Raw genomic sequence first — 23,653 nt, 5'->3', positions numbered from 1 at the left:
TACAGAATATTCTTCAAATATTAACAAATATTTGGGTTTTTTGATTTTGCATTTTCCACGTTTATTTGCTTCTTCGAGCAAGATTAATATTTTCCAAGCTTCCAAAGCTTATGTAAACGAGCTTTTATACATCCTGTAGGTAGTTATTTTCCATAAAAGAGGAATTACGCTTCAGTAGAATCATCTTATTTGATTATTTCTCGTTGTGAAAAATGACAATTTAACGAGAAATATTATCCTCTGCACAAATTGGAAATGCAAGTTATTGCATCAAATGCAACGTATTGCAATTTTCCTATTTAGCAAATGGATTTTCCCCCAATACTATATACAATTGTTGCTATATATTTACAGGAATGGGAGGAAAATCATTTAAATTAAAAAAAAAAAGGAATCTCAACCAACAAAAGAGCCTCAGGGTATAGTATAGAAAAAAGTTTAATTCCCTTCGGAAGAGCTTATATGGGACAGATGAGTATCCATTTCCCATCAACTTACATACATAGCAATTGAATGCAAAATAAACACTGTAGGTAGGTATTCTTCACGGTGAATTGTGGGAAAATTGCTGAAGTGCAATACAAATATTTGCCTAATACGCCACTGGATGAATTTTCTGCGCATCTGACTTGGCGCCCTTTGCCACCACACGACGATGCTCCCCCAGTGTGCAAGAGAAGACACCCTTTCAGAGCGGGGGTGGTAGAATAAGGGCCCATCCAGTGGTGGAGTCTCGCCGCAAACACTGAGCAAGAGAGAGTGCAAGAGAGAGTTGGGAGAGAAAGCGGCAGCTGAGAGTGGAAATTTTCATTCGGTTAGATCGAAGAAGAATTTTCCTTTTAGTCGCGGTGAAACTTCCATGGCGGTGGGTTGCTACTGGTGTCCGTTGTGCGGAAAAGTGCTGTAGTGTGGCGTCGAGAGAACGATTCATGCCCTGTACCACAAATTTCATATCCATTTACCTTGTTCACCTCACTTGTGGGTTGGTACTCCTTCATTCTTTTTAAAATTTACCTTTATTCCTATAAGAAGAAAATTTGTCTGAATGTGTGAAGAAGTTTTCCCCGCGAAAAAGAAAAACTCTTCAATCTGCATGCGTGAGTCCCGCAAAATGTTAGTCACTGATTTACACCCAATTTCAACAAGATAAAAGAAAGGGGAAAGGGGTGTGAGGAAAATGTATCCCTGGGCCAATTGTCCAAAAAGAATTCCCATTTGGAAATTCATGGTGTGACAGAGGATTTTCCCGTGAAAAAAAGGAGAAATGAAGAAAAAAAAACGCGCAAGTGATTGTGAAGAAGAGTGGCCAGAAGAATCGATTCGGGGTGTCTCTCATGGCACATCGTCCTCTGTGTTGCCTTCTATGAGTTCTTGTGTGGGTGTTTGTTTTTCCATCGCATTCACCACGAAGAAACCCCCGGCTGAGACCCAGGAGTGAGATCCACTGCCACCCACACTCCCACCGTCAATCCCATATTTCCAGTTCAAACCAGTGATATGAGCTCTCACCCAAGCTCACCATCTTACGTGTATTTAATGTTGCTTCACTATACTAAATGCTGTATGGGAATTTTCAAAAAAAAAGAAACTAAAAGCTCCTATATTTTAACACTCATAATTGATTTACTAAATAATTCTAATTAAAGTTATTTTTTGAGCTTTGAGGTTTCAAAAGCTCGTTTTATGTGTAGGTATATTTTTTTCAAGTCAGAGAAATGATTCAAATTTGGAAAAATTAGAATTTTTATTTTATTTACAAAAAAAAGTTTATTACGTTTTTTTTTAGCTCAGGTAAATTCGGAAAATTTTCTTTGTTGACTTTGAGTGCTTAAAATGGCAAAAAACTTATATTTTCTCAAAATTGAATAAATTAACAAGGAATATCGAGAGCTTTGGCTTAGAATTGACTTTCCTAAACGGGACATGAAATGAAATATACTACACTAAAATAAAAGTTTAATAGACAGATTAATTGATTTTATTAAGAGTTCAGGTTATTAGTTATTCGATTTCCCAAAATCGACTTCATTCATTTAAAAATAAAATAAATCTGTTCAATTCTAGTGGTTAAAATTACTTTCTAGCAATTTTAAGAATATATTTTTTATGGTCAAAAAGCGAAATAAAAAAGTCTTGTACAGAGAAAAGACTTTTCTTTCAATTTACATAAACTTTGCATAAAAAGAGATTTTCTAAAAAATTTTGAACCAAAAAAAAATATTTTGTAAATTTCGTTAATAGAAAACTTGAAATTGTTTTAAAAAATTTTGAATTAGAAGATTTCACACTTACTCAATTTTAAGGAACTTTCTCTAAAGCTCCTGCGCTTTCATAAAGTCAGTAGAATTTAGTTTAATTCATTGCCCAATTAAATCGCAATTAAATCATTTCTACCTGCACTTATAAGCTGGTAAGCGATTTATATGAAACTTTCAGGAATTTTTGATTCATGCTCAATAACTCACTGAAAATTAATCTGATTTTAACGAATTAAATTAAAAAACTCTCTTTGCTCTTTGAAGTAAATTTCCATGAATTTTCAACAACATCAGTAGATTTTTTTTTTACAATAAATGAAAATATTAGTCAAAGATTACATTTTTCTTTAAAATTGAGTTAATTATGTACCTACCTAATATTTAATCCACGTTTAATGAAAAACAAATCATTAAAAATTAAATATGACTTTAATATTATTTTGTAAAATATTTTCAAAAAACTATATTGAAGGTTTTGCAATGAAAAACGTCGATATGTGTTACGTACAGTAAACAAAAGTTCAATTAAGACAAGTCCAAAAAAAGCGCCACCCACAAGAGCCCGCGAAAGGAACATCCGGTACGTGAAGCACCGGAACAAAGGCCTCCCCACACAATTAATCTTCCGGCTGTAATTTTTTTTTACACCATTAGGCGATATAATCAAATCAATACAGTGGTGGCGCCGTGTCTTCCATTACAGCGCTATTTTACCGCATTGTACACACCAAAAATTCTTCACATTCCTTAAAATGAAAAAAAGCTCTCTTGAAAAAATTTCCTGACCTTCCTGACCCTTCTTGGAGAAAGAAAAATTTTCCTAGAAGAATGATTTTTCTCTCTCCCTTAAAATTCTGTGGAAAATATCATCCACATTTCATTAACTTTCAAATTTTCCCTTAAATTGGACCGTTTAAAGTGTCCTCGTTTAGTCTCATTCTATGCGAAGGGGAGTATATTTATTAGTGCACCGTTTAACATGTAGTTCGGTTAATGAAGAAGATGCTTTTACAATTTTCAATATAGCGTGGGTGAGAATGTGTTGGGATAACGTACAAAATTTACCTAACGTAATTAAAAGCGATTTTCAAGCTGAATTACATTTCAATGTACTTACATAAATATACATAGCAATGCGTGCATAATGACGAAAAGCATATTTACATAGGATACGTGTAACACATGTACCAGCAATAGCCTGCAGGTTATGGGGATACTAATAGTCCTTCATCTTCAACCAAAATGCTTGAGAAATTAATTTCCATGCTAAACACAGAAATAATGGAAGTCGATTGAAGGTTCGTAGCATAGCGATGTGAAATATGTGTGTTGTGTACAGCATAGCCATGGTCAGTATCTACTTCATAATTCAAAATTGCGAAAGCTACAAAAAGGGTCACTGACTACTCGCTTCATCCTGAAGCTCAGCGTGTGACGACCTAGAACGCAAATGGGCAAAGCTTGTTAAATTTTCCACATAATTTAAACTTGGAATTGGACTTTTAACAACTGACTGAACATCCTGCGAGCTGTGTGCGCTATCCTTCCTCTTGAGACGAGAAAAGGAATTGCTCCTTTTCGTCATAAACACCCACACCCCATCCCCAACCCCCTTGAAGAAATCCCGCCGGCGAATTGAGCCGCCCAAACGTGTACACCCTGTGTGAGAAAGCAATCAAATCGGATTTCATTTTAATAGAACGGATATTTGATTAAAAGCCCACCCATACGGCTTCCACGTTGAAAATCTTCCCCCATACACACCGGAGGCACCTAAAAAGCTCCCCAAATGTGGGAATCCCCTACTGTGTGTTCTCTAAATGCTGCATATTTTCCCTTAAAGTTCTCATCACCTCTCTCTCGTGTGCTTTCAATGTACCTTGTGTGTTGTTACTACAGGTGTATTTTCGTATGGGAATCATACTATTTGACGCCAACCTCCTGCCGAGAGAGCATTAAAGGCTTATAAGCGAAGAGTTTGGGGGAGGGGGGTGTGTAGGACGTGAATCTCCCCTGCGTCGTTCTTTGCCCCATTTTGAGTAATACATAAACGAGTGTGAAAGGTAAATAAGTAATTTTTAAACCTTCTCCAAAGTACGGCGCGAGGGAGTGCCGATAAATCGGAAATACACACAGAGCTATGACTTTCCTGCTGTGTGTGTCAATATCCTCCAAGAATATCCTTTTTGCCTTTCGTCACCTTTTCATCACACGCGTTGTGAATTCAAGGAAAGTTTTATGTGAGACATTTTCTATATTTGATCCTTAAATAAAATCTTATAACGAAGGATTTACACGTTATGTTTTATGAAGTATTTTACAAAATATATATAGGGGAACGTGGCCTAATTTGGACCTCCAAAGGTCGGCATAGAGTGGAAAAAAACATATATTTTTCCACCATTTAAATTAGTAAAAAAAAACAGCTTTGACAGAAGTAAATTGACGAAAGTTATTTGAGAACTTATTCTATTAAATTAACTGAAGCTTTTAGCTTTGATTTTAACCTGCTGGCCGCCAAGACCTTGGAGCTTCCTTAGAGCGCCAAGGTGGGGTCGTTGAACGACCCCAAGAAGGAAGTCGATTTTCTCATAAACTATAAAATCGGGAACTGTCGGGTCACTACCTCAAGGATAAGGTGATATAGTCCTCTTGCCCCTTGCATCACAAATTCGCCACCCGGAAACACGCAGAAGAAGATATTAGGGAAAAACATTTTTCACTCATTTTTCACACTTTCTTCGTGAGAAATTTGCCACGAAGTTGACTACAACTGCTATTTTTTTCACTACTTCCCCACATTCCCCTCACTTCCCGCACCGTGATAAATGGCAATATTTCTCGAATATTCTTTATTGTTTTGCACATTTATATGCTTCTAATTATGTTTTATGTTGTTTATGTTACTTATTCGCGATAATTCTGACACAGTGAGAAAGTAAACACAACCCTTCAACCCCCTTCAACCATATGATTTATGATGTGACTAACTTCATTCTAAGAAATTTTCCGCAGCATGGCCGTTACACCAATTTTTGAATTCCCTTCTTCTACATTTTCCTTAATAACTTTTCTTGTGGTGGACGGATTGAGCTGAAATTTTTACACAACCTCCTCAGATAACCAAAGAACTTATTTCCAAAAGATGGGAATGGTATCTTTTATATTTATTAAGTTATAGCACGAAATATAGGGCTGGGGTCGTTCAACGACCCCGCTTGGCGGCCTAGAGGTTAACAATGAAGAGAAGACAATATGTAAAGAAATTTTTCCGAGTGTCTAATATGGGCAAATTTTTAGAACAAGAAAATCCTGACTCAAAATCCGCGCTTAAGAATTCTTAATACATAATTTTTTTTAGAACAAATTAAAGTAATTTAAAGAAAATTAAAACTCAATCAACTCAAAAAAAGTTTTAATTAATTTTTAATAAAAGAAAAACAACTTAAACACTTTCTTAAGATTCTGATGATCATTTTAATGAAATGTGTACAAGAATACGTACCCATATTATAAACAAAACAATTCAAACAATGCGATTTTATTAAGCTCGCGAAAATCCCCTGAAAATTTTGGCGGGAAAACTATTTGAGCTTCTCGCAGTATAATGTGAGTAAAATATAAGAAGTAATCTATTTGTTTGATGTAGCTGCCACAATGAGCTTTTAGGAGCTTTCGCTAAGAACCCCTCTAAATCAGCTTATACCTACTCCAAAGCAATTCACATTTAAATTAAGGTTTACATCCCTTTGGCAACTACAAGTGTAATATAGACTGTGTGCTTCATGTGAGATGATTAGGATGATAGAGTTTTGAGCTTTTGAGAAGTTGACATTCTTTAAAAATTATTTTTATTTCTTCTAAAGTTTCTTTTTGTGAGGAGCTTTTCGTAATAAGAAAACTTGTCAAAGAAAAATCATAAAATAAATTCTTTATTGTATAATTATTAAACAAACTCCTACTACTTGTTGGAGGAAGGGGCGAAAAAATAATAAAACAAAGTATCTTCTCGGTATACTATAAGTTCTTTGAGTGAGTGACTTGTAGAGTCAGAAAGTGGAAAACTGGGAAAACTATACCTCAAGAAGTATATTCAGGAAAATTGCCACGAAAACTTTAGCCCTTCGTGTCTAATCTCCACCACATTGGCTGAAGGAAACACTGTTGAATATATCTGACTATATATAGGATACTTTACGTATATACATACATATAGATTTTATTCCGAGGGGGTGTATGTTATGTATGAGAAGAATGGATGAGAGTTTGATAAATAGTTCACGCACGTTGATGCCGCATGTCTTTTGGGTGGGAAGGGGGAAGTGATGTGTCTTTCTAAAGAAGAGGATTTTCCGCAGATTTCCAGAAACAAATCAACTATGCCCGTCCGTGTGCGCGATTGAAGAGTTTCCAGAAGAGAATTGCGAAAGAGAGTGGCGGAGCTGCGGGGGTGGGTGGTGTGAGAGGAAGCGCGCGTGGGGCATGAGAAAAATGAATTGGGACGCGAGGTGGTGAAACAGCAAATGGACATCATTCACGACGCTAACCAAGTGGGCGACGTGACCCCCCTGTGGCACAACGATACAGCGTCCCATGGCAATAGAACCAGCGGCGACTGGCTCTCATCGTCCGGTACACTCGTCCTCCTCGGCAGCTACTGCACCGTGATCTTCGTGGGTGTTTTCGGGAATGCATCCCTGGTGGTGACACTGTGCGCCCAGGGACGCCTCCGGAATCCCCTACTTGTTGCACTCTGTGTCGCCGATTTGATAGTTTCGGGCGTCGCGGCGCCTCTCACTGTCGTCAGCATGGCGTTTAATTACAGCACATGGAGCTTACCACCCGCAGCATGCAAAGCCATATCCTTCATAAAGGTGAGCCGTAGCACAGCATATAAAATGCATTGCATTTATGTATTAAATATTTATACGAGATACAATTTAATGGCATTTACCGCATTTACCAACATCATTTGCTAATTTACATTACATCAATTACATACATAATGTATATAGCAATTGCTATGTACGTAGCACCTACAGTTTGTTCGCTCATTATGCATTAACAAACAATGCAAAAACTATATGAATAATCAGAGGTGTTTGAGGTATTTTATTGATAAACATTTAGGTAACTTATTTGTGTTACATTTTAGTTACTTTGCGGGAACTTTGTAACACTTTTTATAAAAAAAATAAATTATACGATTCTCAAATAAAATATTAATGTCTATAACAGTTTACAGAAAGTTTCTGAAAGTTTACCTGCTTTCAGATTGAATATTTAATTCAGTGATTCTTAAGAAACTATTGAATAAGCACAAAATCTCAAGAGAATCTCAGTGCTTTTGCGGTAAAATTCTTTAGCAAATCTTAATAGAAATGGCAGAACGTTACACTATGTTTTAATTAAAAAAAACTTCTTAAGAACAATTTAGCTTTCACACGATCACAAAAGAAGGCACAAAAACGTAGTGCAATTGACATATCACCCTTAAAAACAACTGTGTGAAAATGCATGAAAAGAAGCTCATTTACAAGGGGATGGTTTAACCTCATTTTCAGTGAAGAAAAGTCACTTTTTGTTGAACAAAATGTATGAGGAATTCTCGAATCTCGCTCAATCTCAACCGATTCCCGAGAAACACTTTAACTTTTTTTATATTAATAATGTTATTTCGATGATGAGAAGGGATCAACCGAGAGCTAATTAAATGTACTTTCGATTGCAAGTGGAATTGTGCAAATTAATCCCTTCTTTTGATCGGAAGAAACCGCTGCCTCACGAAAAGTACTGATTTCTCGGGGTTGGGCATCCCCCTGCTCATTTATTTAAAAATCATCACTTAAAATCGGTTAAGCAAATTCTGAACATTAAAATGAATATAAAAAATTTCCAAATCATTTTCGAAACTAATAAGTCGCTGTAATATGGCTATGTGGATCCGGAAGGAATCCAACAGCCGTACTAATTTAAAGTGGAAAAGAAGAAGAAGTCGCTGTAATTTGAGGCTTATTCAATTGTTCTTTTTACGAATTAGGTTTTCTTTTCTTAATTAGTTTTTTTTTCAAATAAAGAATGATTCAATTAGCGATTTCTGAGTGAAAAATACAAAAAATTAAAGTATGTATGTTATGTACATCCTCTTTAAATGCTCTTGAAAAAAATATTTATTTTTTAAATTCCTTTAAAGTTAAATTATTATCAATACATTTGTTGAATTTTTAACATTTTAGGAAGATTTTAAAGGGGTTCCTTAAATTCTAGAAACTCTAGAAATTCTAGAAATTGCAGTTCTTCATTTTCTTTCATTATTTTCTATTATTTTGACTATTTAATTCAGTCATATTTCCAATTATTTTACAACTTTGCAAAATTCTTGCATTTTCATTGAAAAATTCTTTTCATTTTGGACTGAAATACTCAGCAACAAAGTCCTGTTATTAATTTATGGAAATAATTCGAATATGTACATTTTCACTGAAGTATTTAACGAATTTTCCCGTATCTGTGTCATTTTCACTTAAATACTTTTAGCAGTGCATTCGTGTTAAAACATCCTTTCTCAAACATCAAACAATGCGGATTTCAAAAAGCTCTGTCATGACATCAATACCTCTATGTTTTGCCAGGGGGTGTGCTGTGCAATGTGATAGCACTTATGCAAAATAGACATACCTCCACAATATTGTATTTAAATGCAATATGTTTATGTTGTACTGCATTTTGTACATCGTCATTATTCTTGCGGGCAGACAAAGCTGCCGCGGGTAACCTGTTACACTCTTCTATAACAACACTGAATCCCACAACAGTTGTGGTCGTGCAAAAAATCACAGCTTTGTTAAACAAATTTTGTTTTTTTCTCATCATTTTGCATTAAATTTATTTTGTGGTTTTCTCTGTGAACTTTCAAAGAGAAAGCACGGGCGGTTTGATGATTTTATCAACACCTGAGCTTTATATATAGAATATATGATTATTTGTGTACAAAGTGAATGGGTGCCGGTGAAATTGCTTTTTGCGCTACATAAATTTCTCGAGAAGAAGAAAAGAAATCTTTGCTGGGAGAAGGTTGCAATTCATGTTCATTCATGCGATAATCCATCTAAATTCGTATAGCGACACCCATGAATTGGTTTGTCACGTGGGTGGGATTTCAATCAACCTGCCACATGCCCTTACCTATCCCTCTGCTCCCCAAAAAATACGGAGGGAAAAGGTAATGGACATTAATTTTTGAAAGCACCTCTCAGTACCTCCATTAAGAGACTCTCTCTTCTCGTATTTTGGGAAGGAGGTGGCAATCGGAACTGAATGATTCAGCGATAGCCACTAAATTTGGAGATAAGAGGGGCTAATTCTGCGAATGAATTGGAGGGCAATGTCAATATTGAACGCCCTTTTCTAGGGGTGGGAGGATTGAAAGACGTGACAATGTATACATATCGTTTGCTTTTCGAGTTAATCGAACATTTGGGAATACTTGTTAAACCTTTTCTCTAATCATCAATTGAAAGGACGACGAAGGGTTGAATACACCTCCTATATGTACCCCCAATTGCCATGCGTTATGAGCGTGGATTTAAAATTAGATCCCATAAATCCAACAAATTGCCCTTTGTTGGCGCAAATTCACAAATTTTTGGCTCATTTTCCGCTATATATGTTTCAAGGATGGCAAAAATGTTAATGAGAACAAGAGAGAGAGAATTCTCTTGTTAACTCTTGCTGTTGTGGCGGGAAAAAAAGTGATTTTTGATGAGGGGGAAAAGGTATAATGGCAAAGGTGAAAAAGCCGCTAATTACCACATAGTATAAAGGGTGGATGGGGAGGAGGAAGGAGGAAAAGTACAAGCAGCAGATGTCCGTAGAATTCATTTGCAAATATTAAAAGTTTGTAATTTTAATGTCAGCCACTTTTCACCATTTTCCTGAATAAAAAAGTACAACCGCCCCCTTGACTTTTCCACCCTGCCTGGCAAAAAAAAGTTGAACAAAAAAAAACCACAACAAAAGGACGAGGTAAAAAGTAAAATAAATAAATTGTTAAGCGGTGAAAGGACAAAGGATATTTCAGGCGTTTGTATGTGGGATTAAATGGGATGATTTTTCTGTGGTCTATTTGAGAGATTACTTTGAGGATTTTTTTTTACATTCGGGAGCATCATTATTTTTTTGTAACCTTTTCACCTTTTCGGTAACCCTGTATTTATTAAAAATTAAACGCGGTGTAATTAATTGGAATCCTAAAATTCTATATTAGTAACAAGATTAGCAAGGATTGAATCGTTGATTAGAAAAAGGACTGAATTTGGTCAAACGGAAGTTTTCAAATATTATTTTTCAACGTTTCTTTTGCAAATTCAATGTGAAAAGGAGCTTACTCGTTCTTGTATGGAAAAATCACTTGATCGAAGAATCAATCACGGTTCGCGCGAACTTGCACAGGTTAATAAAATAATAAGAATAAGAAATCTATAAGACTATTCACTGGAATCAGCGAGTAAAGAGCCAACAAATATTATCTAAAAATGCAAACAATGACGTCACTACAAGATTGTGTTTTTTGTCTCTTTCAAGTCGTAAAGAATAAAATTTATCAAAGCTCTCAAACGAAACATCAGAGAAAATGTTTTATGAAAAAAAATCCTTCAAAAAAACACAACAATGACGTCATTAATTTCATTTTTGGACGAATCTTTGTTGATTTATTCTACTAGATGATTTAATAGGAAAAAATATGGACAGATTTTTTTTTAAATCTCTTCTTTTTTTTTGAGTGATTTACGATTATTTAGCAACTGATTTTGCTATTAAGGATACGGCCTATTTACTCGCAAACTCCTTTACTCAAATGTTCGTAATCTAAGGTGTGTTAGCGCAAATTTTCATGACTCTGATCAAAACTGAATTAGGTTTTGTTAAAATTCCAGACTATTCTGCTGAAAAATATTTTCACTGAAATATAAAGAAATTTTTAGACAAAAAATAAACTGAATTATGACCTTTTCAAATTCGACTATTCAATGCCAATAATAATGGATAAATTTGCAAAATTCGCAAAATTACATAACTTCAAAGCATTGTACCAACATAATGTATCGTATTATTTGGCGGAAAAGGTTAAAAGGTATGATTTTACAATTCCACGTAAAAGCTACATAATTGTGGGATTGTTTTTCCAAATAGCCTTTTTGGTAATTTTACTCATAAATAGGGTTGAGGACTACTGATGAACATTATAATGTAAACGTGATATACGTGCAACAGAGAGTCTGATAGAACAAATGAAATTTCGTGGATGATGAAGCAAAATCATTGAATTTTCAATCCTCTTTATTTTCCCCCATCAAATGAAGAGGTATAAAAATTACATAAATGGTTTACACGGCACGAAAAAGCCATACAAATAAACAGATTAAATATGCGGAGAAAAATTAAAATATAAAAAATAAATGAGTTTTCCGCGTGTTTTCCCATAAATTGGGAAACTAAATGATTTATATTTTTGGTGCTTTATGGTTATTGCAAATTAATTGGAAAATGTATTTTTTAAATGAAAATTATTTATTTAAAAATTCAACATTTTTATCACAAAATAGAAGATATTTTAGTGAAGTATTCATCTCAATTTATTTAATATTTTATCGAGCAAAGGACGATCTAATAAATCAAACTTATTTCCCCGAGAGGACAAATAATAGATAAAAGCTCAATAAGAAGCTTTAAACCACCCACATTGAAATATGTCGTGGAATATATTGACCTATATAGCATATTGCATTTATCCTTTGTTTAAATTCAAGTGTTACAATGTTTATACAATTTTAGTGTAATACTTGGTAAGAGAAACATAGCTAAACTCAGCTAAACTAATCTCTCATTGTTTGTCTTTCCTTTGAGCAATATAATTCCTAACAGCTCCCTTGAGTGAGGCAAAATGTATTCCTTTTGTCCTAAATAAGGGCTTTCATGAAAACAGGGAGAATTCAGGATTATTTTCTCTAGAAATTACTTTTTAATACATCTTATTTCCTATTTTTCTGTATAATAAACAACTTCATAAAACAGCAAAAAAAAAATTCGGAAACTAAACTTCCTTAAAAATGTTGTTTGGATTGAGAAAATTTATTACAAAATGCATTATATTGTTGTTTAGAGACGGGTAAAGTCCATTAAATTTATCCGCATAGAGAAGTAACAACACGGAGATATATGTTAGTTTATTGTGTGAGATTTCTCGGATTTACAGGAGATATATACACACATATTGAGCATTTTAGAGCTTTCCCATAATTTAAGTGCATCCCTCGTTCCATTATATTTCATTCCATTTCTGTATGCGGTATGTTGCATATTGTGGTGCTTAAACTGTCTTACCTGGTAAACTGGGGGTGTGTGTGGGTGGGTGGGTGGTTGGTGGTGTAGTACATCACCAAGAAATGGAAAGGATTATGTAGAGAAGTTTGCTGGGAAAAAAAACCCAGAGAGACTTTATGCTGACACAGAAAGTCGGATAAATTCTCATCTTAATAAGCCATTTCTTATACATATGTACATATATATGTATATAGCAGCAAATATGCAGATCTTGAGTCTAATAAATTCCTTCATATCTCTTCATGTAGTCCATGCCAGTGGCAGCGAGCACATTTTGCCTGTTTATGCTGTCTCTGGATCGCTTTGCCACAGTGAAGCATCCGCGCCTCGCACAGCTACGTCAGACACGATTCCTGCCCACCGTGCTTGCACTCGGTGCATGGTTCACGGCAATCCTCATCAGTGTGCCCGTCCTGCTGGCACATCGAGTTGACGAAAGAGCCCAAATGAGTGGCCTATCTCATGCACTAACTGCCTGCCGTCCCGACTACGGGGACTACCACGTGCCATTCCTCACAACCCACACACTCCTCGTGTTCGTCATCCCGGGCTTTGGGGTCGTGCTCAACCATCTGGCGGTTCGGCGGAAGCTCTGTGCGCTCTCACTCACAGCACGTGCAGCACACGGGGAACTACCCCTACCTATGCCTATTCTACGTCGGCCTACGCACATGATCATCGTCACGGGTATGGCACCAGCACGGGGTGGTGTTGTTGGGGAGCAGGATGACAGCTCCGATGCTGGTGGGGCAATGGAAAGCAATCTAGCGGGGCCAGCTGGGTCACAGAAGGCACCAACAAAGGTTACGCCCAAAACTCCAAGGTAAGTCTTGCGAAAAAATTAACCCGGAATGATAAAGAATTTTTTTCTAAAATTTTAAAGTCTGATTTCAAAATCATCCAGAAAGGTCAATTCTCAACCGAAATTCTTGAAATTTCACACAAAAAGTTTTAAAGTCATTCCGTTTTAAAGTCGGCCCAGTAGAGCAGTGGCAAAGCAGACGGTCCCAGTGTCCGTTTGCTCTGTTCCTGGGAGGGTCGGCGGGTTCGAGGCTCGGTGGTGTTCGATTGGCTGTAATGCAGATATGAAAAAAGATCTCATTCGGTCAGGAATGCCCCCACTCGTTCCCACCAGTGCAATATTACAACGAGAGGCAACTCTTGAACTGATATTGACTGCTCTGCACCGTTGCTTGTGATAAAAACTTATGAATGAGGAATATTCCTAACACAAAGTCACAATGCAACAAAAATGCCTCTCTGAGGTTGACGTCAGGTCGGCAGCCGGTCATTAAAAAAAAAATCAAAGCCAAAATTTGTGTGTGAGAAGCCAACCCCAGTAATGGGACAAATGGCTATGTGTGTTGTTGTTGTGTTGTTGTTTGTTTGTTTTAAAGTCATTCCTTAAATCGAATTTTATTAGATTTTAGGGAAAAATTTCAGAAAAACATTTTGGGCATATCTTTAGCTAGAGGGCTTTAAAATTGTTTAGAAAAATCAATTTTTGCCTGAAGCTCTTGAAATTTTACATAAAAAATCCCAAAATTCTTCTTCCCAAAATTTCAATTGTTGACCGTTTTAAAATACAATAAAATTACACAAAGTTACTCAAATCCCTTACTCTCAATTGTTTTTATAGTGCCTAATGAAATAAATTCATAAAATTAAAATTTAAGGTCAAAAAACCCAAATTAACATTTTACCCCTTGGTTGGGGCAAAAACAAGGGGTGTTTATCTGGCGAATACTTTGTTTATTTAAGCGAATCATTCGAATATTTCCGAAGATCTGAATATTTGACTTCACATGAACATTTTTTTCTAAAAACCAATTAATTTAAAACCGAAAAAATCAAAAAAATGTATTTACGAAATTTTGATTTGAATTTAATCCTTTTTAGGCTTTAATGAGTTTTTTTTTTAAATAAGTTTTGTTCCTCGATCATTGAAATATTGAGATTGAAAACTAAATATAATATCGGCTTGAATTTAGCCTTTTTTGGGTTAAATTTACTACTTTCTGGCTTGAATTTACAACTCTTCGACTTGTATTAACTACTTTTTAAGCTTCAATTTTAGTCTTTTTTTAGACTTTAATTATGTAGTATTACTTAAAGCTTTTTTAGATTAGAGACTGCCTTTTTAGGATTAAAAACCAAATACTTTTAGGCTTGAATTAAGCAAGTTTTGGGTTGAATTTACTACTTTTTGTTTTTTTTAGGCCTAAACTAAATACTTTTTAAGCTTTTGCTTCTCAATCTCTGCCTTTTTTGGACTAAAAAAAATTTTTCTTTTTTTGCTTCAATTTAATCTCTTTAAGGTTTGAATTTAGCATGATTAGGGATGAAATTACTATTCGGTTTGAATTCAGTACTTATGAGGTTTGAAATAAATATAGAGGCTAAAAATCAATATTTTGATTTCCTTGACAAGTCATCGGAATATTAGCGAATAATTCGAATATTGCCGAAGATCCGAATATTTTTATTCAGATAAACCAGATAAACACCCCTTGGGCAAAAAGTTAAAAGTGCAAGGGCTCGGAAAATGGCCTGAAAATGCATTTTCCCGTAGAGTTAGTGATATATTCTTCTTTTCTTATTAAAACACTCAATTAAATTCACATGATATACAAGGGTCGCCCTCGGAAAAGATTCGGCTTAGATGTTCAAACGATCAGGGGGTCTTCTATTACGTTTAGGTCTTCCCTCCGGTATTTCTGGTGGTTTAATATAAACCTCCAGGGCAAGATCGTCATTTGGTTGAGGAACTTCCTCCAAGGCATCCTCGAACCTATCCTCTTCATTTTCATTATTAATAGGGAACTCAGGGGTGGACCTTTCCCGTGCACTGTCTTCATGTTCAGAGATCTCCCAGTACTCATCCACTTCAACACTGCCCAAACCTACTTTATCTCCGACACGTCGCAGCTGATCTATGTGTCTCTTCCAGATTTTTCCTTGATCCATTTTTATCATGTAGTGAAGACTACCCAGCTTTTGTGATATTGTCCCAAAACTCCACTTCTTTCCTCCTTGTCTGTAGTTTCTAGCTGCCACTCGGTCCCCTACGTTCAACTTTCGAACTCCAGCTTTTTCCTTGTATTTAATCTCCTTCCTCACGCTCTCCTCCCCCGGCAAAATGAAATCCAACCTTGAACGAATTTTTCTACCGAAGAGTTTCTCACTTGGCGATATTCCCGACGTGCTATGGGGGGTTCGTCTGTAGTTAAGGAGTATCGAAGACAACTTTAGTTCCACATCTTCTTGACTGACATCCTTCAGCATCATGAGCTTCTCTTTAATAGTCCTCACATAGCGTTCTGCTTGTCCATTAGTAGCTGGGTGATATGGCGCTCCCATTTTATGATCGATCCCATTTCTCTTACAAAATTCTTCGAATTCCTGACTGATAAACTGACGTCCTTGATCCGTAACCAACTGTTCAGGTAGGCCATGGGTGGCAAAAATTTTCCGCAATTCTTTAATCGTATTCCCAGATGTCGTATCCGTCACCACAGCTACCTCTGGCCATTTTGAGTAACTGTCAACTACGATAAGCAACCACTTACCGTGTATCGGTCCCGCATAATCTACATGAATGCGTTCAAAAGGTTTGTTCGGCTCTTCCCATGCATGAACAGGTACTTTTGGTGGATTTGAACGGTTTTCTTGGCAAGGTGTGCAGTTCTGCACTAATTCTTCAATGTTTTTATCCAGAGATGGCCACCAACAGTATGCTCTTGCCAGTTGTTTCATTTTCGTAATTCCTACATGTCCTTCATGTAGCTCTTGCAGAATTGTTTTTCTGAATCTTCCTGGAATATACGTTCTCAATCCTCTCACTAGACAGTCGTTCTTCAGCGAAAATTCTTCCTGATCAATTCCAAACCGATCCTCTTTTCTAATCTTTACTCCTGTACGCAATCCTTTGATCAGTTTTGCTACTTCAATGTCGTTAACCAACTCCTGTCGAATGTCGTTCCTCATCACTGGAAGGCTGTCCATTAGGTTAATTTGTGCTACTTCTGGGTCATCTGTTTCGTATTCTGAAGTGGTCGGTAGAGGCAACCTTGACAATCCATCTGCATTCCCGTGAAATTCTGAAGTGCGATGCTCAACTGTGTAGTCAAATCCTTTCAAAAACACCGAATAGTGTTGCATCCTCAATGCTGTGTATACTGGAATTCCTTTTTCAGGATTCATTATTTGGGACAGTGCTTTATTATCTGTGATAAGCACGAATTTCTTTCCGTACAAGTACGTGAAGAATTTCTTTACTCCAAAAATTATGGCGTATGCTTCCTTGTCATGCTGGGCATATTTCCTCTGAGTATCCGTTAGTGACTGTGATGCATAAAATAGTGGCCGTTCTGATTTATCTTCGTACCTATGGCTTAGGCAGGCTCCGACCCCCACAGGGCTTGCATCCACTGCAAGAACCAATGTCTCATTCGGGTCATAATGTGCCAAAAAGGTATCCTTACTCATTTCCTGTTTAATTGCCTTGAATGCATCTTCACACGTTTTGTCCCATTCAAAATTAACCTCATCCCTGAGCAGATTAGTAATTGGACTTATTATTGTGCTGAGATTTGGAAAAAATCTCCCATAATACTGTACAAACCCATTGTATGCCCTTACTTCGTCTTTATTCTTAGGGCGTGGCATGTTCATGAGGGCTTCAATCTTCGTCGGGTCCTTATGGATACCATTTCTATCGATGACGTACCCACAATAGCTGATCTTGCTTGCGAAAAATTCACATTTCTCAAAGTTCACTCGCATATTCCTCGCTTGCAGTCTCTTCAAAACCTCTGTCAGCCTCTCCAAATGTTCCGCATTATTCTTTCCCGTTATTCTTATATCATCCAAGAATACTTTCACGCCAGGAATATCTTGTAGCATAGATTCCATAATTCGTTGCCAAATTGCCACTGCTGACGCCACTCCGTACATCAGTCGAGTTGGTTGATACAGCCCCTTGTGAGTATTTATTGTCAAAAGCTCCCTATCTTCTTCTCGGACTTCCAACTGCATGTATGCCTGGGATAGATCCAGCTTGGAAAACTTATCTCCTCCTGCCATGTCTGCGAAAAGTTCTTCTACTGTTGGAAGAGGATGCTTATCCACAATCAAATTCGGATTCAACGTAACGCTATAGTCTCCACAGAGTCTCACATTTCCTGCTGCCTTAGGGATAGCTACAACTGGGGTAGCCCATCTACTCTGATTGACTTTCACATAAGCTCCATTCTTCACTTGCTTCTCTATTTCATCCTCAATTGCTTGCTTCTTAGCCAATGGAATTCGCCTCGGTCTTAGGAAAACTGGTTGTGCATCATCCTTTAGCTTCAATTCTGCCTTGCATCCTTCTACTTTGCCCAATGAATTCTCAAAAACCTTGCTATAAGTTTTCTTCAATTTTCCTATCGCTAACTCCATCTCTTTCTCCGCCTTCCTTTCATCCTCTTGAATTTTATTTACTGTTATGATCTCATTCCAATCCAACCAGTGCATTTTCCGAGCCCATTCCCTGCCCATCAAAGGAATTTTTGAGGATTCCTCCGCCACATAGAGATTCAAGCCGTGGAGTTCATACTCTTTTACCCTGACTGATACCTTCAGGAATCCCACAATATTAATCTTTGTGCCATTAAATCCAACAAATTTTCTCACAGTCGCGAAAATTTTTGAACGAGGGAACATTTTATCTCTGCAATTCATGCTAATTACAGAGATGGGGGAACCACTATCTACCTCAAAAGCCAAATCTTTTCCCTCTACTTTTACATTTAGCATTATCTTCTCCACTGACTTACTCTCCGCATACACCAAATCTTCCACTTTATTCAATTTCTCTTTTTCCTTCTCTCCTACATCCTTCTTCTTTTCCTCCCCTTTTCCCATACAAACTTTAGACAAGTGCCCTTTCTTATTACAAGTGAAACAAGTCTTATCTTTATGATTACAATCATTTGCAAGATGTGTACTCACTCCGCACCTGAAGCATTTCTTCCTGGCCCCTCTTGCTTCCTCTACCGCATTGCCTTGTTGCTGGGATGGACGGTTGCTGTTGTTTCTGTCCTCTATCTTCAAAACCTCTCCTGCTTCCTTCGGATTCTTCGCGATAGTTTCCTCTCCCTTCTCAGAAATTTCCATTGCCTTGGCAGTGTCCAAGGCTATCTCTAGAGTTAGATCTCTCTTCTCCAGAAGGCGACGTTGAATTGCATTGTTTCGAAGTCCCACAACGAACTGGTTCCTCAGTGACTTCTTCAAATTTTCGCCGAATTTGCAGTGCGTTGAAAGTTTCCTCAAAGCTGCCAAAAATTCTTCGCAGCTTTCTCCTTCCTTTTGCTTCCTCGTTTGAAATTTAAAAATCTCCACAATTTCCAGAGGTTCCGGGTCGAGACATTCCCGCATTTCATCGCAAATCTCTTTCTCTTGGAACACGTGGAAGGATCCTGTCGCAAAGTTGATTGTATGCTGCGAAACTCATGTAGTGAATCAACAAGCTCTTCTTCTTTGGTTCTTCAGTGACATTAAATCCCTCGAAAGTATCCTCCATCCTTGCCACAAACCTTGACCATGTGCCTTTTGCAGGGTCAAAAAATTCCATATCCGTCGGAAACGCCATGGCCGGCGTTACGTTCACCCTATTTTGGGGCGCTTCCAGCCCCCTCATTCTTCCATCTGCTGCACGAGCCCCTTGGGCCAATTGCTGGTATTCGTCAACCATCCTGTCGCCACTGATATATTCTTCTTTTCTTATTAAAACACCTTCTTCTTAGACTACTTCTTTATTCACGTGTTACTTCTTCGATCGTCATCCCGAGAATGAATACATTATGGCAATGTGGGGGAGGGCGACCTCTATGGAATGATATTTGAATATTGACCGTTACAACAGTTAGAAAAAAAATCGTCTGAGACAAAGTTGTAGCCCGGAAAATTTCCTATAATAGTTGTCATGGGAAAACTCAAATATTTTCAGGGAAATCAGGAAAATGTTTCCCCCAAAAAATTAACTTTTTGCCCCAGGTCTCCCTAAATTCGGATTAAAATATTCTACTTTGGCATTCAAAATAATTTCTACTATCATAAAAAATCTTCTAAACTGACTAAGAAAATTATTTTGTTGATAATTTCAAATAATTCGAATAATCCAACAGAATAAACAATAAAAAAATTCCTCAAATTCTCAAGAATCTTTTCATTCTCTTAATAATCTTTTGCAATTTTGACTTTCTCAGAAACAACACAAAATACAAACGGAAAAAAACTTTGAAAAATAAACTCGTTAAGTCTCACCGAAATACTTTTTGAAGCGCAACAAAAGACTTCGCAGGCGGAGCATTGAAAATACATTTTCCACATTTTTCCCATGAGAAGAGAGACCATTTAAAATTTTTTCCCAACAAGAAATTGCTTTTCTTTTTTCCCCTTTTTCGCACATCCCCTTTGGAATTGCTCTCCTCCATTGCTCATATGGAATTGTTTCTCTGTGTGGGATTTTTTTATTGCTAGAAAAGTTTGTTATTAAATTTTTCTTTTATTGCAAATTTCTTTACCAAAGTCATGCAATAACTTTTCTCACGGAAAAGGAATTATGAGAGTAAAATTTTTTATTGGAAATTAAGGAATTGGTTGTTTGGAGATATTGATTAATTAAAAGGCAATTAAATGTATTGTCAGGAAAGGAAATATTAAGGGTATAAGAAGGGATCCTATTTGGGGGAGAAGGAAAAATTCCAACGGAAGGAATTTCAATACGTGTAATTGTTTGAATTCTACTGACAGGAATCTCATTTATATATGTATGTAGGATCCCTTCTTACAGATGAATAGCACGAAGGATATGGGCACAAAAGGCACTACTTTAAGTCAATTGACGATTGTATTAAATTTTCACACACAGCAGGAAGGGATGAGATTTCAACGTATTGCTCTGTTTGGAGGGTTGATTTGGAATTTTTGGGGGGTTGAGGGATCTTCTGCCAACACCCCCAAATGATGAATATCACAATAATAAAATATAATGGTATCTCCGGTATATCTCCTGACTGGGGGCACGTAGTTATTTCCCACAGAAACCCCCATTTCTCAGCCACTGAGAGTGTCGAAGTGGCAAATGGGGCAGCAACGATGGATGTTTTGAGAGGGGGATGGATGGGGGTGGAGGGTAAGAAGGAAGTGGGTCGACCTTTCGATTTCAACCACCACATCCTCCACTCTCAAATAGGTGCAAAGCACAACGTATACCCCCCTGAATTGGGTGAAAATTTCAACGGGGAGTGTGGGGCTTGATGAGAATCGAGGTGAGAATGCGAATGAATAGACTGGATGGTCAACTTTCAACCTCGGGCGACATTTTTTATGAACCCATTTACCCCCATTCCCCCGCATGGGAGCTTCCGATTGGGAATTTTGAATCCTCCCATGAGGTGTAGTCAATCGACCAATTTTTTCAGCTTTGCCAGGAGAATTGGTTAGACAAGAAATCCCTGGAGATGACCTTTTTCCTACAAAGTAGGTTACCTATATTTAAGTGCTACGTGGATGGTTTCATTTTCAATGGAATAAGGATTATGTTTTGTTAGAAAAAAAAACGAAGAGAGTTCGAAGTGGGATATAGAGTTACGAGGGATTGGAAAATAAAATGAAAATTTTCTTTTACGTTGAAATATCAGAAATTTATCTGAGGCAAAGTTGTAGAGTTGAAAATTTGCAAATTAGAGAGACTTTTCACACAAAAAAATTCATTTTCATCCCATTTTTAGTGCAATAATTGCTTCAAATTGTTCAAATTCAATTCCAAATTAAAAGCTTTTCATTCACTCACTTACGCCTGACGCACCCTCTTTCACTTCTGAGCAGGTTAACATTCACAGAGAATTTATGGATTTTTTAATGAATTTTTTAGGGCAATACGTCGCGAGCAAATGCGTCGTCGGCAGCGAAGCAAAAGAGCCAGCGACAGAAGGCACGGCCCAGAGCTTCCATTGCCACAGACATCCACATTACGATCCCGACGACGTCTGGCCAATCTTCTCGTGGGTGCTGCACTAATCTTCGTAGCCTGCTGGACACCACATGTGGTTTGCATTGTGGGTACACAGCTAGGTAGTGGGATGCTCTGTACCAAAGCTCTGGCTGACTTCAGTTTACTCTTAGGTAAGCCACAGTTGGGTTAATTAATTAATTGAAATATTTCCCAGAGGCATAACATTTGTGCATCCTTGTAGGCTACACCCATTCAGCTGTGTCTCCCATTGTTTACTGGTTCCTCAACCACAATACCCTCCGACAATCACTCTCATGCACCCCATGCTGGCAAATATCCTCAGCGCAGAAATTTCTGCGAACGCACTTTCGCCTTGCAGCTCCATCGCCACCGCCCTCGTCTACAAATGAAGCTGCTCTTGGAGCTTTCAATCCCAGATACATCAAATCCCGCCCGCAACCAATGCCACGACCACAGGCCTCGTCGCACTACCTCTACTAAAACACAGAAAAAATAATCAGCAAAGAGGGAACGAATCCAGCAGAGCTGGTCCAGCTCTTTGGTATTTTCATTGTATATCGTGTGACAAACAGGTGAGGAATTCTCCATATCATTCCTCTTGACCCCACCCGCAATACCCACCCACCTTACACAAAACATCGCATGAAGTATTCAAATTAAGCATTTCAGCATCGCAACAAGTTGTTCGGTGTGAAAGACAAATCCCATGCCAAATGACAAAGTCCTTTGGTCACAGCTCTTCATTCAATTTATTCCCCATTCTCTCATTTGTACCATCTCTCCTCCTCCATCAAACCACTCCCAAAATGAGAGCTTTTTGGGAATGGAGCTTTTACACAAATAACAAGATAGAATGACTTTGGCAAAAAGCTCCAATTTCTCTGAATTTCTTTACTTAATTATTGACACAGCCACACACACAACAGAGAAATAGAGAACTAACGAGAATTCTGAGGCTGTTTCTGACACACTTCCATATAGACGAATTTTCTTCTCTGCACAAGTTTTCCGGCAAGAAAACAAATTTGTATTTCACACAAAACTTCATCCCCTGAATGGGGGCATAAATGCTAAAATGGATTAGTTAGACTTTTCAACTCTCTTTTCGGCGCAACCAAACAAAGTTTCTTAATGCAAAATTAATCTCATTTTATGAGAAAATTTGTAGGAATTACTTTTTGCCCGTTAACAAGGCTGAAAAGGAAAGGATGTTGTGAAAACATCTCCATAAATTAGTTTTAGTGGTGTAATCTCATTGAGAGGACGTTTTTTTTCCTCAAGAAGGGAATTCTTTGAGAAGACTTTTCACACCTATTAATCTCATACTCTTTGCACTTTCCTCCCTTCCCAGCTAGCTTGGGTTCTTAATAATTCATAAAAGAGAATTTTGTAAAAGTAGTTAAGGGCAATTTTCTTTTGAATTAATTGGATTTTTATACACTGGAAAAAATTACAGCGTTAAACTTGTTTAAAAGTGATTCTAAATCTTTTTTCTTTTAGTCAGAATAATTCTAGTACAAGACATAAAAAAAATAAAAGAAAACCAATGGGTTCAATTTTGATAAAAATCTTTTTTTTTTTAAATTTTTTGTTATAAGATTTTGACAGTTTATTTATTTTAGAATGGTTCTATCCTCAAAGAAGATTTCCTTTTCCAAAAATCACAAAGAAAAATCTTACAAGTGTAGCACCCGACTCACTATCCAGCGAATATTAACCTAGCTCATAGAGTGAGTACCCTTAGATTGGCGGTAACTGTAACGGCTACCCTTCCCTCGGCAACGGCTTCTGCCCCCAGGTTACAAACCCTCAAATAGGAGAGAGAGAGAGAGTACGAGAATCCTCAAGAGAATATAGGAGAGCACTGAGAGAGTAATTATGTGAGAGTAGTAAAGAGGGGATGATGAGAGTAGAGTTAGTCGGAGCTCAGCCTTGTGCGGGTATGGCTGCGCAGTTAAAGTGCTCTGTAGATTTAGTTGAGGACTACGAG

At 37.2% G+C, this 23,653-nt stretch overlaps 1 protein-coding gene across 1 annotated transcript; it reads left to right on the top strand.

Annotated features, from left to right (window-relative positions):
• Window positions 1-841: 841 nt before the first annotated feature.
• On the top strand, window positions 842-23,047 carry LOC129789039 (leukotriene B4 receptor 1). Its single transcript, XM_055825654.1, has 5 exons — window positions 842-982; window positions 6,617-7,132; window positions 12,890-13,464; window positions 21,562-21,812; window positions 21,884-23,047. Exons 2-5 carry the CDS (start codon window positions 6,782-6,784, stop codon window positions 22,141-22,143), a joined length of 1,437 nt encoding a protein of 478 aa, XP_055681629.1. The 5' UTR covers window positions 842-982; window positions 6,617-6,781; the 3' UTR covers window positions 22,144-23,047.
• The last annotated feature ends 606 nt before the right edge of the window (window positions 23,048-23,653 follow it).

Source organism: Lutzomyia longipalpis, chromosome 2 (assembly GCF_024334085.1).
Source record: "Lutzomyia longipalpis isolate SR_M1_2022 chromosome 2, ASM2433408v1".
Taxonomy (NCBI): domain Eukaryota; kingdom Metazoa; phylum Arthropoda; class Insecta; order Diptera; family Psychodidae; genus Lutzomyia; species Lutzomyia longipalpis.
The sequence above is the reverse complement of the archived record's forward strand: the minus strand, read 5'-3'. Positions and strand labels throughout refer to the sequence as shown.